The sequence below is a fragment of the Ochotona princeps genome, chromosome 6 (genome assembly GCF_030435755.1).
Source record: "Ochotona princeps isolate mOchPri1 chromosome 6, mOchPri1.hap1, whole genome shotgun sequence".
In the NCBI taxonomy this organism is placed as follows: domain Eukaryota; kingdom Metazoa; phylum Chordata; class Mammalia; order Lagomorpha; family Ochotonidae; genus Ochotona; species Ochotona princeps.
Window position 1 is genome coordinate 2,128,517 of NC_080837.1, and position 15,989 is coordinate 2,144,505.

Genomic DNA, 15,989 nt, shown 5'->3' on the forward strand with positions numbered 1-15,989 from the left:
AGTGAACCAAAGGATGGAAGATCTTGCTCTTTCTTTGTAAAATCTGCCATTCAAATAAAAATAAATAAGTCTTAAAAAAAAAAAAGAATGGCATACAGGGAGACTAATAGACTATAAGTGTTTCCAGGAAACAGGGTCTCATGGATACCCTAGAGTCCACAACTCTCTGTGGGCAGGAGAGATTATGTCCATTGCCATTTATCTTATTTCTGGGAATTTCTCCCATACAGATTCAGCAGAGAGTCCTCGTGCCTTGCATCCTAACCACATCAATGACTTTCTACCCCCTGTCGCCCCTGGCACCCCTCAGCTCCATACATCACTGCTTCTATTCCTACAGTCTTACTCGCGACCTTAACTTCTTCCAGGAATGTTTTTCTTCAGTGAGTGTTCACAAGTTTCCTGATGACCATCATACACATTTTAGGTTTGAACACACCACAAAAGACATTTCACCAGCTTTAATGATGTGGACATGATGTTGGGAAGGTTTTCCAGAACTTGCACCATACTGGAGTCTGCGACTCCTGCTTTTTGTGAGACGGTCAGCAGAGAGGTGTTGCTGTGGTTGCCCACCATCCTGTGCTTCGTCACTGGCTTAAGTTTCATGTGTAGCTTCTGTGGAAGATCCTGACTCCTTGGCATCATCAGGCACCTCTGTCATTGCGGGACCAATCCCCAGGCGAGACTTCTCCATTGGGTGAGGCATGGAAGCCTTTTCGTCCGAGGGAATAGACATGACAGATATGTAGTTGAGGAAACTGATGATGCCTAGGAGAGGAGAAATACCAACATACAGATGATTGTCTGGCTTTTTCCATTCTTACTCATTCCCCTCCCCCCCCCTTATTTTAGGATTAAAAAAAAGTCATTTTCAAGGCAGTTACAGGGATGGGAGAGGGATAAACAGAGAGTTCTGTTGGTTTTCTCTCCCAATGGCCCCAGTGGCTGCAGCTGGGATAAATCAAGACCCAGGTCCTAGAACTCTTTCTGGGTGGCAGTGCTTCAAGCTCTTGGGCCATCTCCTGCTGCTTTCTCAGGCGCTTTAGCAGGGAGCTGGATGGGAAGAGGGGCAGCCAGGACTCAAACCAAACCAGTGCTCATATGGCAGGCCAGTGTCACAGGCAGTGGTATAACCCCTATGCCACACCAGCTTTGTCATCATTTCATACCAAGGCCGAAGGCCTCGTACCAATGAATGTACTTTCACACCAGCAGAGCCAAGTTAACTTACAGTGTTCTTCTTGAGTCTTCAAATTTCCCTGGCTGTTTAGAATAACATTTGAGGAGCTGGTGCAGTGGCATAGTTAATCCTCAGCCTGCAGCACCAACAACCCATACAGGTTCTGGTTCTAGTCACAGCTGCTTCATTTCCGATCCAGCTCCCTGTTTATGGCCTAGGAAAGCAGCAGAGCATAGGCCACGTGCCTGGGCTTCTGAATTCCTGTGGGAAACCAAGAAGATGTTTCTGGTTCCCCTCTTTGTACTGGCCCAGCTCTGGCTGTTGTGACCAACTGAGGAGTGAACCAGCAGATGGAAGATATTGCTCTCTGTAACTCCCTCTCTGTAACTCCAATTTTCAAGTAAAATAAAATAAATATTTTTAAAAATAACATTTGGACCTACTGCATTCAAGCAAGGTACTACTATTTTCTCTGTTATTCGATCTTCTCACACCTCATTTGGGTGGTAAAACAGGTTACTAACTCTAGGACATAAAACCCATGTCTCCTCGTCCATGCCATAGCATTTCTCCAGGTACAAATGTTCTTAAGGGGCAGCCAGAACTTCCAAGTCTCCCGGATTCCATCTCCCTTTTCAGAAGCCATTTTCCCTCCCATCCTCCTAGCATAGGGCAAGGGACCAACTCACCAGCAAATGTGTATAAGAAGTCACTCCACCAGTTCAGATAATAAGTCCACAGGAGATCTGGCTCCATGACATCCTTGCAATGCCAGTTCACATGTTCCAGAAACAGGCTGAGGCATATGAGCAAGCAGGAAGCTGGGATGAGAGGGAAAGCAGTCAGTAACCATTCATGGCTCAGGTCTGGCTTGACCACTGCCCCTAGCTCTGAGGAAACCCACAGAACCCATGAATGCGGCCGGAATAAAAGGAGAATTTGGGGATTCATCCAGATGAAGGACAGGAAGCATGTGTGTCGGGGGCTCCGGTACTATGTGATTCAGCTAAGGTGTGTTGTATACAGTCACAGCTGACAATGTGAGTCGGGGGTGAAAAAGCAGAGGCAAGGAGGAGATCTTGGAAGCTCCTCAGAGGAAGCCCCATCACCTTGGCTATTTTACCTGGTGTCATCCCGCCGGTCTAGATCTGTACCTGAGGTGAAGCTGAGCATGGATACCTTCAGATCCAAGTTGGCGACCACACTTCCTCTTCTGGGCAGGCAAGAGAATAAGAGCCAACCAAGGCCAACAAGTATGGTGAGGATGGAGAGGATGAAGGCAGCCCTGGAAAACTGGAGGAAATCTGCAGAAGGAGGAAAGCAGAGGCTCCTTTCACTCAGGCAGGAGCCTCCCTTAACGAAGTTACACGGTGTCAGAGAAGGAGAAAGCCCAGCTGGCCACACAGCATCCGGGCACAAACAAGAACCCGGCAAATTCTTCATTGTTAAACTCAAGGCCCTCAAAACATATTCCTGGCCTCTAACTTAGGTGTGAACCAGCTTATCAGAGGAATGGCCAACATAAAACTATTTGAGGGGACAAGTAAGCCACCACCTGGAATGCCAGCATCCTGTATGGGCATTGGTTTGTATTCCGGCTGCTCTACTTCCAGTCCAGTTCCACGATAATGATCCTGGGAAATAACAAAGATGGACCAAATCCTTGGATCCTCGTACCCACATGGGAGACCTGGAAGAAGCTCCTGGTTCCTGGCTTTGGAGGAATGTAGTTCCAGCTGTTGCGATCATCTGGAGGTGAACCAGGGTTTATAAGATTTATCTCTCTTGGGGCTGGTATGGTAGCTTTACGGCTAAAGTCCTAGCCTTGCATGCACTGGGATCCCATATGAGCACCGAAATTCTAATCCTGGCGGCCTGACTTCCCATTCAGCTCCCTGCTTGTGGCCTGGGAAAGCAGTCGAGGTCGGCCCAAAGCTTTGGGACCCTGCAACCATGTGGGAGACCCAGAAGAGGCTCCAGGCTCCTGGGTTCGGATTGGCTCAGCTCCAGGCATTTCAGCTGTTAAGGAGTGAATCATTGGACCGAAGTTCTTCCTCTCTGTCTCTCCTCCTCTCTGTATATCTAACTTTCCAATAAAAATAAATAAATCTTTAAAAAAAGATTTATCTTTCACTTTCTCCCTCTCTCTGTAACTCTGACTTTCAAATAAATGTATAGATTTTTAAATATTTATTTATATTTTGATTTGAGATTTATTTTATTTTTATTGGAAAGGTAGATTTACAGAGAGAAGAAGAGACAAAGAGGAAGATCTTTCATCCGCTGGCTCACTTGCCAAGCAGCCGCAGTGTCTGGAGCTGAGCTGATCCAAAGCCAGGAGCCAGGAGCTTCTTCCGGATCTCCCACATGGTTGCAGGCTCCCTAGACTTTGGGCCATCCTCTACTGCTTTCCAAGGCCATAAGCAGGGAGCTGGATCAAAAGTGGAGTGGCCAGGGCATGAAACGACACCCATATGGGGGTGTTGGCATTTGCAAGGGGAGATTAGCCTGTTGAGTCACTGCACTGACCCCTGTCAATCTTTTCTTTTTTTCTTTTTTTTAACTATTGCTTCTAATTCTAGAAGTAAAACATACAAAGAGGTGGAAAGACACTAGCTACAACCCCACTACTTCAAGGCGCGTATCACTGGCATTCTCTTGTTTATTTCTCATAATTTTTTACCCTTCTAAACATAGTGAACATAATGCTAGATGGCATGTGGATTTTTTTGCCCCTTGAAATTCCTCAGACACTTGTAAAAAAAATCATAGTCTCTCATATTAATTATTTTCCTTAATCATTTACTCATGGTTGCACTTGGACTTGTTTCTATTTGTGTTTTGCCTTGCAGAGAAGTATCTCGCATGCACAGGATTCAATCACTGTGACCGAACAAATGATATCATCTTTACTTCAGCTGCTACAGTGCACTGGTTTCCAGCCCCTGTTGGCCACATTGTAGTAACAGAACGCTCCAAAAAGATCTCTCATTACCTCCCCCTCCATCTCTCTCCCTCCCTGCCCTCCAGAGAGTCGCCCAGGTCCAGCTCACATTTGTGTTTAAAACATCCCCAATTCTAGCTCCCCAACTCTCACTGGAGTTCTGCATTGCTCGGTCCACCCTTGCTTCTTGACGCCAGGACTCTGTTTTCTTTGGCTCAGCTGCTGCTGAGTGGTGATGAAGCAGTGGGGGAAGCAATGGTGGCATAATTCTTGCTGCTACATTCCTGTCATAGAATGGGTCCTTCCCTTAACCTCCCTTCAATATTTTACTGAAGTTAGGGCTGCTGTTGTGGCACCATTGTTTAAGCTTCCCAAGTTGTGATGCTGGCAATCCACACTGAAGTGCAAGTTTGAGTTCCTGTCTGCTCCCCTACAGATCCAGTTCCCTGCTTAAGTTGCTTTGGCAGGCAGTGGAAAGAGGACCGAGGGGTTTAGGCCCCTGCTGCCCATGTGGAAGGATCAGATGGAGTCCCAGGCTCCCATGGGACCCAGCTTTAGCTCTTGTGGTCATGTGGGGAATAAACCAGAAAATGGAAGACCTCTCTTGTGCTCTCTCTCTCATGTCTCTGTAACACCGTCTTTCAAATAAATAAAGAAATCTTTAAAAATATTTTACTGATGATTAAAGGAATGGACAGGAGCTTAAAATTGCAAGTGGATGTAGCTTGTCTGAGATACCACAGACCCAGCAGGGTCTTCAGCATCCCTTGTGGGGTTCCTCTCTGTCTCACATTCCATCCCTCTCAGTGTTAACACGGATCAGCTCATTTCCACCTCTGTAAGCGCCTTAAGCACAGCAGAGCCTAAGAATCCAAATCCAGTTTCTAGGAGACCCAGAGAGAAGACACCAGGCATCTAGCTGATTCCAATCCAAGATCAGCCTCCTTCATTCCATGTCATTCTCCATGACCTGCCAAATACCAATACGATCAGTAATAGTAATCCCTGTCCAGGGAACCTGCACAGCTGCACTAAGGGATAAGATGCCCTGTGGCCCCAACAGGCGAACAGTGTCAGAACAGAAGAAAGCCAGGGCAGCCCATCTCCTGAAAGGGAGCGTGACCCTGGTTGCACCAATGTGGTTCATACACTTGGAAATCCGGCTTTCCTTTAATGCCTGCTGGAACTGAGACAATGGAAAGCTAGACAGATTCCACCATGGGGGAGCCCATACGCTCATCCACAGGGAACTCTGAGCGGTTGAGAGAGAGAGAGAGAGAGAGAGAGAGAGAGAGAGAGCTGCTCCACGGCTGAGGTTGTGGACCTGATTGTGCCCATCTGGGAGCCCGGTGGAGACTGCTCATCGTCAGGAGCTGAAGGGATTACCCCAAATCCTGAAACAGTTCTAGTATTTGAAAGCTGAAGGAGCCCTAGCTAAGACACTGTCTGCCCAACTCTGGTCTACAACATCAAGTCCCCTCTCTTCTTCCTTCTGAGCAGGAGACCCTCGTGTTGGCACTCCCTGAATCTTCTTTTTCTTCACTCTGCACCTCCTGAGAACTACCTGGGCAAGAGGTTCACAGGTGCACAGCCACAAATTAAGACAGAGGCACAGACCCGTATAACCACACACAACAAATTACCTCACCAAATGAGACACCTAACTTCAGACTCTAAAAACACCTCGTATTTGGTTAATTTCAGAGTTTTTTTTTCATGCAACTAAAAGGAAGCCAAATACAAACGTTCCCAAATCAGAATCTGAGTAGTACAGTTTCCTATAGGATCAAAATGAATCGAAGAGGGCATCTGGTAACATAGCAGGGGATGGAGGGTAGACAATTTGGACAACTCCCTCAGCCAAGCATTGACAGTAAGTATCTGGGCAAATGGAGACTCTAAGGTGGACTATGTCCCAGCCAATGGACCTTGGAAGGATTTCCTAATCCTTGGATCGGCGACATGGACAGCATTTCAGATCTATTGAAACCACTTGAGAGCAGTACCCTGGGAGCATGCTCCACATCGGAGACCCTGGTTTGGCATTAGGTGGCCATCCCCCATTCCTGGGTACTGATGCAGGTGGGAGACTGGGTGTGACTTCTTCCTTTTTCTTCCCCCATCTCCCAAATACAGGAAGAAGAAAAAGAAAATTGGAGGGCCCTGCATGGTAGCCTAGTGGCCAAAGTCCTCGCCTTGTGCCAGGTTTCCATATGGGTGCTGGTTCTAATCCCAGTGTTCCCATTTCCCATCCAGCTCCCTGCTTTTGGCTTGGGAAAGCCATAGAGGTCAGCCCAAAGCCTTGGGACCCTGCATCTGCATGGGAGACCCAGAAGAAGCTCCTAGCTCCTGGCTTCAGATCAGCTTAGCTCCTGCCATTGTGACCACTTGGGGAGTGAACCAGTGGATGGAAAATCTTTCTCTCTGTAAGTCTGACTTTCTAGGGAAAAAAAATCTTTTTAAAAAAATAACAAAGAAAATCGAAAACAAAATTCTCATCCACCTTCCCCTATTCCTCAATCCTTGCCAACCCTAATCAGTGGTCCGCATGGCCACGCACCCTTCTCAACTACATAATCATCATCAAAAAAATTTAAAAACAAAAATACATGGAATCTACCCATTTTATTTATTGTTTATTTATTTATCTATTTATCTATCTATTTATTTATTTAATTTCACAGGAAGAGAAACAAAGTACTCATTACCTTTTTCATGTCCCCAAATACCTGCAATGGCCAAAACTGAGCCAGGCTGAAGCTAAGGAGCCTGGACCTCCATCTGGGTCTCCCATGTGAGTGGCACAGGTTCTCAACTACTTGAGCCATCCCTTGATACCCCTGCCCCCAGGAAATGAATTAACAGGATGCTGGAAATGGAAGCAGAGCTGATACATCCCCCCAGCCACCTTGGTAGAGGTTGCAAGTGTCACAACCAGTGGCTTCATTGCTATCTTAACTACCGATTAGCCAGAGAGGAGGAGAGACAGTGAGAAAGATCTTCCATCCGATGGAAGATTTACTCCCCAAGTGGCCGCCACATCTGGAGCTGAGCCAATCCAAAGCCAGGAGCCTGGAGCCTCTTCCAGGTCTCCCACGCAGGTGCAGGGTTCCAAGGCTTTGGGCTGATCTCTATGGCTTTCCCAGGCCACAAGAGGGAGCTGGATGGGAAATGGGGCCACCGGGATTATTCTAATCCCAACTGGCGAGCATATGGAATCTCGGCGCATTCAAGGCAAGGACTTTAACTGCTACACTATCGCGCCGGGCCCCAGAACAGGTTCTTATAACTGTGTACCTGAAGGGATGCTTAGTGACCATTCTGTTAACGATGAGCAATCCAGTTTAAAAATAAATTCAGGCCTTTAAGAAATCAATGTTTAGATCTGTGACAACATTTCAAGATGTGAATCTATTAAACAATAATCTTAAAGCTTGAGTTTTAGTCTGGAAACCCAGTTGTTTAAATGTAACTGCAGCATAATCTGTGGATGCCATCTGTAGTTATTTCCTTAACATTAATTTCTACATGTAGAAATACTGAGTCCAAAGATCTGAAAAGGGGCTGGCACTGTGGCACAGTGGGCTTAGCTGCTACTCGTGACATGGTCAACCCACAGGTGTTCTGCTTGTGACCAAGTCCCTTGTTAATGTGGATAAGAAGACAGCAAAAGATGACCCAAGTGCTTGGACTCTTGCCAGCCATGCAGGAAATCCAGATGGATTTGAACCTCCTGGCTTTAGCCTGGCCCAACCCTGATCATTGCAGTCATTTGAGAGTGAACCAATGGATGGGGGATCTCTTACTCTTTGTAATTTTACCTTTCATAAATAAATTAGTATTTTGTTACAAAAAGTAGAGATGAACATTCTTAAATTTCTGGTCCTGTATAATAAGACTACTCTTTTAAAAAAAAGATTTGTTTATTTTTGTTTATAAAGGCAGATTTTTAGAGAGAGCAGAAACAGAGAGAAAGATCTTCCGTCTGTTAATTTGTTCATCAAATGGCCACAATGCCTAGAGCAGAGTGTATCCGGAGCTGGGAGCAGGGGCTTCTTTCAGGTCTTCCACACGGGTGCCCAAGGACTTTGAGCCATTCTCTACTGCTTTTCCTGCTGGTTGAGAAGTGGAACATGTGGGACATTAACTGGATGGGATGCCAGTACTTGCAGTCAGAAAATTAGCCAATGAGTCATTGTGGTAGCCCCCAGGATGCTTGTATAAACAAAACCTACCATTTTGAAATCTGTTTGATAGCTGAAATTTTATCAGCCTTTATCTTTATCAGTCTTTATCTTTTATAACTGGTACAAACACAAGCCCTGCTTTTTCTGGGTGCTTGACAATGCATTTGGACCATCTGCCTGCCTTTGGTCTGGGCTCTCCCCCAGCAGGCTGCTTCAAAAGATCCTGCTTTAATGGTAAATGCAACAGCAATGTGTTACTATGGGACCTGGAAAGCTGATTCCTGCTCTTCTGAGAAAGGCAGAAAATGCTTTGCTCCTGAAGTTTTCTTCCACTACACCTGTTTATCTTGCAGGTGATTGGAATACTATTGGTACAGATATGTCTTCCAAGTCTTTACTAGGAAATCTTCTGGCCCCCAGAAAGTATTCTGGGTTCAGTGATGTGATACAGTTACCACCTGTGCTGCCAGCATTCTGCATGAGTGCCCATTTTCATCCTGCTGTTCCACTTCCAAGCCTGCTCCCTGCTAACACACCTGGGAAGGCAACAGAACATGGAAAAAGTGCTTAGGTTCCCAACTGTCCACGTGGAAAATCCAAATGGAGGTCCAAGCTCCTAGCTTCAGCCTGGCCCAGCCCTGACCATTGAGGCCATTTGAGGAATCAATCAATTGATGGAAAGATCTCTCCTCTTTCTCTTTCTCTCTCTCTCTCTCTCTCTCTCTCTCTCTCTCTCTCTCTCTCTCTCTCTCACTCTCCGTGTATGTGTCTTTCAAATATAAACAAATGTTCAAAGATAAAAATGTGGGGGCCAAGCATGCTAGCCTATTGGCTAAAGTCCTTGCCTTGCATGCGCCAAGATCCCATATGGGCACCGGTTCATGTCCCATTTTCTCCGCTTCCCTTCCAGCCCCCTGCTTGTGGCCTGGGAAAGCAGTTGAGGACGGCCCAAAGCCTTGGGTGCCTGCACCTGCATGTGAGACCTGGAGGAAGCTCCTGGTTCCCAGCTTTGGTTCAGCTCTGACCATTGTGGCCATTTGGGAAGTGAACCAGGGGATAGAAGATCTTTCTCTCTGTCCTTCTGCATGTAAATCTGCCTTTGCAATAAAAATAAATAAATCTTCTTAAAAATGTCAAAACATTTTCTAAAATGTTTTGCATTGTACCCACAGACTTATTTAAAGTCACACGAAACTTGACACAATTGACTCAGTAGGGCTGAGGCCATGGAACACCAGATCCCCAACTACTGCTAGAACACGTGAACCCAGAAGAACAGATCTGGTGAAGGGCTGGACACCTGGCTTTTCTACAAAGCATCTTAACACCCCAACTGCACAGTAATACCTCCTTTGACACGTAGCACAAAAATAGCTATCAAACCACGGGCTGTACCACGAAATACCCTGGGACAGGATGGAGCAAGAGAATACTAAAGACAACACGGCTCTGTTCACCCTCAGCTGAGCCCCATTCCTGGACCTGCAGAGGTGAAGGCCGAGAGACCCCGGAGGAAGAAAGGAGACTGGTGCATGTGTCAGCATGTCATTTTGTGGCACTCACAGGGCGGCTTGGGTGTGTGAGTCCAGCACAACTCGTGGCTGCACAGGGTCCAGAGTCCCGCGTAGAGCTCCGTACCATCTTTGGTCACCAGCAACTGCACCCAGCTCAGGGGGCTCATGCAGAGGGTCATGAAGAGGCCAAAGCCCGAGAGGCTGCCACAGAACATCCGGATGTAGGTGTGTGTCTGACTCACGTGCTGCTGTCGCCTCCGGAGAGGCATTGAGGCACTCGGGTGTTTGTTGGTGGGGAGAGTAGGCTACAAGGAGGAGGGAGATGTTGCCCACTTGGGAAGATAGCCCCTAAATCCCAGGGCCTTCTCCTCTTCTCCACCTCAAGTGTCCCCGTGTGGGGTTCATCTGTGCACATCTTTTCCTACAGAGTGTCAGGGGGAGGGGGTGCAACTTTCTCTGCCTTTAGGATGCTCTGTCCAGCCCTGCCTTTGTCTAAGTCCTCATCCTCCCACCTGGCCTCCACTTAGGAGCCTGCTCACCCTTTGGTACTTCCTGTTCCCCTTGACTTTGGGAACCTTAGGGTTATAAAAAGTCAGGACTAAATTCTCATTGCTCTCCATCTTGGTGGCCAGTTCACTGTCCTAACTGCCACGGAATTTGTCTGGGTGCTTCCTTGTACATACTGCTGGAACCTGAGGGTTCGGGGTACTACACAACATAGTACCCCTTTGTGGTTCCTCTGCCATACTAGAAAGAGATTAACCCATGTGAAGCATGTGCACATATAAGTGCTATTGCCTTGACACCTCTACTGACTTCCATGATATTGTTGGAAATATGCCCACTTGAGACCACCTACCTGCCAAAGGATAGACTTGGAAGCATGAAGAGGCATTTATTGCTATCTGGACTCAAGAGTAGTGGCCAGCAGGTGGAGACAGGCATCTCTCACAGACACTTGGTTCCTTTTGATCCCTGCCATGCCAAGGTCCCTTTCTCCAAGCTCCTCTTTGGCTGAGAAACTTGGGAGGTATGATCTAAACTCAGCATCATTGTCTAAAATGGGAGAATGGAGAAGAGAGTTGTTGGGTGGATCTAGGACAGGGCAGGAGGGGGATGGTGCTGGGATAACAGTAAGGATTCCAGGACCTGATGATGCTGTGTATCAGGCATCTGATACTTACAGATTGTAAAAGTGCTGAAGGTTACAAAGATGAACAGTTGGCCCGGGGTTTACCGTGCAGACTCGGCAGCTGACCTACTTTGGATTTATTTGCAATCCTTTACCCTACATGGCACCACTAACGCCTAGTATCATGGGTGCATTCCGGTGAAGTTTCTCTTTTGTTCTTAACTGAAAATGCACCATAGATTTTTTTTCTCACAGTATTTTGTGAGCAGTTACTATGAGGCTTTGAGGCAAGTACTGGGACCAAAAACAAACAAACAAAAAAAAAAGTGTGTCCCAAGACGGGTGTAACTCAGACGTCTCTAGGAGATCCTTATTGGCAGACTGCAGATTCTACTCTTTTTTTTTTTAAGATTTATTTATTTTATTACAAAGTCAGATATACAGAGAGGAGAAGAGACAGAAAGCAAAATCTTCTGTCCGATGATTCACTCTCCAAGTGGGCCACAACAGCTGGTGCTGTGCCGATCCGAAGCCAGGAAATAGGAACTTCCTCCAGGTCTCCCACACGGGTGCAGGGTCCCAAGGTTTTGGGCCATCCTTGACTGCTTTCCCAGGCCACAAGCAGGGAGGGAGCTGGATGGGAAGTGGAGCTGCCAAGATTAGAACCAGCGCTCATATGGGATCCCGGGTGCATTCAAGGTGAGGACTTCAGCCGCTAGGCCACGCCGCTGGGCCCAGATCCTACTCTTGTCCCTGCTTTTGGTTGAAGGCCCAGGAGCGTTTCCACAGCCTAATGGACCAGATTGCTAGTCTTTCCTATTCACAGCACCCATCCCTGCCCTTCACTTCCTGTTTTAGCTCCCTCAATGTCTTAGGCTCATGGAGCCAATCAAAGGAAATGACATCACAGATGAAGCTGCTACCGACTGGTTGCTGTGGGAATGTCAGGATTCCTAGTACTGGGGATACCCAACCTGGGAAGCTAAGTGATCTGAAAGCTGACATTCCAGGGCTGTGTCCTACAGCCAGCATAACCTAAGTGCTCTCTCCATGTGGCCCATAATCAATGCAAGATGCAATCCAGGTGTCATCCTGTTCTGCTTGAGAACTGGCTCTCACGTCCATTCTGCCACATTACCATCCAGAAAGAAACCCGGATTCCAAAGTGCAAGCTGACTCTAGGCACCCTGACACTCTGCTCTTCCCAAACATGTAACTTGCTGAGAGGGAACTAGCCCTGCCCTAGAGGGTGGCAGTTGACTTTGCCTCCTAGCTTTAGCCCCCATGCCAAGAACACAGTGTTTGATCTGGAATAATTGACTGATCACTCATTTTCACGCCAAGGTAGAGAGGACAGAATGTTTAATATTATCAGAAGAAAATTAGGGAGGAAGAATTGATGACAAAGGTGGCTTGATGGACTTTTTTTAAAAGATTTATTCATTTTTATTGGAAAGTCGGATATACAGAGAGGAGGAGAGACAGAGAGGAAGATCTTCCTTCCGATGATTCACTCCCCAAGTGAGCCGCAATGGGCCAATGCGCGCCGATCCGAAGCCGGGAACCTGGAACCTCTTCCGGGTCTCCCACGCGGGTGCGGGGTCCCAAGGCTTTGGGTCATCCTCAACTGCTTTCCCAGGCCACAAGCAGGGAGGGAGCTGGATGGGAAGTGGAGCTGCTGGGATTAGAACCGGCGCCCATATGGGATCCCGGGGCGTTCAAGGCGAGGACTTCAGCTGCTAGGCCATGCCGCCGGGCCCATTGATGGACTTTTAAAAGCACTTTCTCCGATAGCCTGGGTGAAGGAGAGTGTCCCAAAACAGGAAGCAGTGGATAGTGTGATGTTCTCAGGGTACTAGAAGCAGCTTAATTACTCTGGGTGGATCAAATGAAGGCCAGGTTGAAACTGCTACTGTGTCACAGTTTGTTAAACTACCACCCACAATACCAGCATTTCAGCAAGGGTTTGAACACTGGCTGCTCCTCTTCCAATTCAGGTCCCTACTAATCCACTTGGGAAATGTAGGGTTTGAGTGTTTGTGTTCCTGCTCCCCACATGGGAGGTTTGGAAAAAGCTCTTAGTTCTGGCCTGGCACAGTGCTGGCCACTAAGGCCGTCTGAGGAATGAACCAGTGGATGGAAGTCTTCTGCTTCTCTCTCTACTCTCAACTCTTACTCTTGATCTTAGCCAAAAGGCTGAGAAATGATCTCTTTCAAATAGATCATTTTAAAAAAAATATTTATTTATTTTTATTACAAGGTCAGATATACAGAGAGGAGGAGAGACAGAGAAGATGCTCTTCCGTCCGATGATTCACTCCCCAAGTGAGCACAACGGCCAGTGCTACGCCGATCCGAAGCCAGGAGCCAAGAGCCTCTTCCGGGTCTCCCACATGGATGCAGGGTCCCAAGGCTTTGGGCAGTCCTCGACTGCTTTCCCAGGCCACAAGCAGGGAGCTGGATGGAAAGTGGAGCTGTCGGGATTAGAACCGGCACCCATATGGGATCCCGGGGCTTTCAAGGCGAGGATTTTAGCTGCTAGGCCACGCCGCTGGGCCCAAATAGATCATTTTTTAAGATTTATTTATTTTTATTGGAAAGCCAGATATACAGAGAAGCGACAGAGTGGAAGATCTTCCATCCGATGGTTCACTCCCCAAGTGAGCCGCAACAGCTGAAGCTGAGCCAATCCAAAGCCAGGAGCCAGGAGCCTCCTCCAGGTCTCCCACGTGGGTGCAGGATCCCATGGCTTTGGGCCGTCCTCGACTGCTTTCCCAGGCCACAAGCAGCGAGCTGGATGGGAAGTAGGGCTGCCAGGATTAGAACCGGCAACCATATGGGATCCCAGGCGTGTGCAAGGTGAGGACCTTAACCACTACGCTGTTGCGCTGGGCCCCCAAATAGATCATTTTTTTTTAATGATTTATTCATTTTATTACAGCCAGATATACACAGAGAAGGAGAGACAGAGAGGAAGATCTTCCGTCTGATGATTCACTCCCCAAGTAACCACAACAGCTGGTGCGCCAATCCTAAGCCAGGAGCCAGGAACCTCTTCTAGGTCTCCCACGCGGGTGCAGGGTCCCAATGCATTGGGCCGTCCTCTCCTGCTTTCCCAGGCCACAAGCAGGGAGCTGGATGGGAAGTGGAGCTGCCGGGGTTAGAACCGGCGCCCATATGGGATCCCGGGGCTTTCAAGGCGAGGACTTTAGCCGCTAGGCCACGCCGCCGGGCCCCCAAATAGATCATTTTTTACATGAAGAAAAACCAGAGAGCTCTGAGTCAGCAGCCTCAGAGTTCATTCTCCATACATGTGGCTGGGTCCATGGATCTTGTCTGTGTTTTATTAACATATGTGTCTTGGGAAATCTCAACTGTGGCCTTGTCATTGTCTAACTAGAGGAATCTCACTGGCTTCCTGTGAGCAGCCCGTGCTCAAGGAAGCAGAAGATCTGGGTCCATACATCGTTCCCTGCAAGTGTCGGGGGAGCCTTGGTCAATTATGACGATCTGATTAATTTTTCCCTCTGTTTGAAAGGTAGAAAGAGAGAGGATGAGACGGAGATAGATTCACGAGAGGGGCGTTCCCATCTAGTTGTTCACTCCTCAAGTGCCTGCAACAGTTGGAGCTGTGACAGACTGAAGCTAAAATTTGTGAACCCAAGACAAGTAGATCTTGTGAAAAAATTATTGGAAAAGCAGTTACAGAAACAAAAAGAAACAGAGAGAGAGAGAGAGAGATCTTCCATCTGCTGGTTTACTCCTCAAGCTTTGGGGCTGGTCCAGGCTGGAGCTGACTATTCCACACACAGGTGGTAGGGTTCCAAGCAGTTGGACCACCTTCCAATGTTTTCATCAGGTATATCGGCAGGGAGCTGAGTTGGAAATAAGACCAGCTGGGGCCCGGCGTGGTAGCATAGCAGCTAAAGTCCTCGCCTTGAAAGCCCCGGGATCGCATATTGGCACCGGCTCTAATCCCGGCAGCTCCACTTCCCATCCAGCTCCCTGCTTGTGGCCTGGGAAAGCAGTCGAGGACGGCCCAAAGCCTTGGGACCCTGCACCCGCGTGGGAGACCTGGAAGAGGCTCCTGGATCCTGGCTTCGGATCGGCGCGCACCGGCCCGTTGCGGCTTACTTGGGGAGTGAATCATCGGACGGAAGATCTTCCTCTCTGTCTCTCCTCCTCTCTGTATATCTGACTTTGTAATAAAGTAAATAAATCTTAAAAAAAAAAAAAAAAGAAAGAAATAGACCAGCTGGGACCAAAACCAAATGCAACACAATAGCAGCCACTAAATCTTAAAAAAAAAAAAAAAAAAGATATGGATGATAATATCACAAATGGCCCACCCCAAGAAATTTTTCATTCTCAAGCCAGTTTCCTCAGCTGTGAAATCCATTGTTAGGGAGAAAAATGCAATGACCTATGCTTGCCAGTGCCTCCCTCCGAACATTCTCTTCTCTTTGATAGCTTAGCTCAACCCACTTTCTGCTACTGCTTGCATCGGTGTTCTCTTCCTAGTTTCTACAGAGAGCTCTGTCTTGGTTCACTTGCCATTTCATTCTCTTCATCCAGAAAGCTTCGCTGGAACATAGGCTCCAGGGCTGCCATGTGCCAGGCACTCTTTCAGAACGTGGCACTCTGCCATGGAGAAGTCGGGGCTCTCCACCCAGACTGTAGTCCTTCTCTATATCGCTCTGCTTTTCCTCCACACGTCACAATCCCCTCTTAAAAATTCAGCACAAATACATCCTCATGCCAGGTATTCATTAAACAAAGACTTGGCCGATGACACTGTGTGCAGAGGGGTCTGGGCTAGGCAGTCAGGCACAGTGGTAAAGCAAGATGGCACTCATTTCATCATGTTGCCCCGCAGGGAGCAAGGACTAACAGGGAGGCTCACTTGGGAGGGTGTCCTTCACAAGAGCTTAGTCTCTCCAATCACGGCACAGATTGCTGCTCTCCACTGAAGCTGACTCAGCAACTTGGACTCCACTCATAAGATTCCTGTTGGTCTGGCCTAGGCTTA

The 15,989-nt window shown here is 47.8% G+C and overlaps 1 protein-coding gene across 1 annotated transcript; it reads right to left on the reverse strand.

The window, feature by feature from the left end:
• Window positions 1-446: 446 nt before the first annotated feature.
• On the reverse strand, window positions 447-10,479 carry TMEM202 (transmembrane protein 202). The gene is made up of 5 exons (XM_004594715.3): window positions 10,368-10,479; window positions 9,878-10,133; window positions 2,338-2,487; window positions 1,873-2,004; window positions 447-771 (listed from the first exon to the last, which is right to left on the reverse strand). Exons 1-5 carry the CDS (start codon window positions 10,446-10,448, stop codon window positions 599-601), a joined length of 792 nt encoding a protein of 263 aa, XP_004594772.2. The 5' UTR covers window positions 10,449-10,479; the 3' UTR covers window positions 447-598.
• Window positions 10,480-15,989: the final 5,510 nt, after the last annotated feature.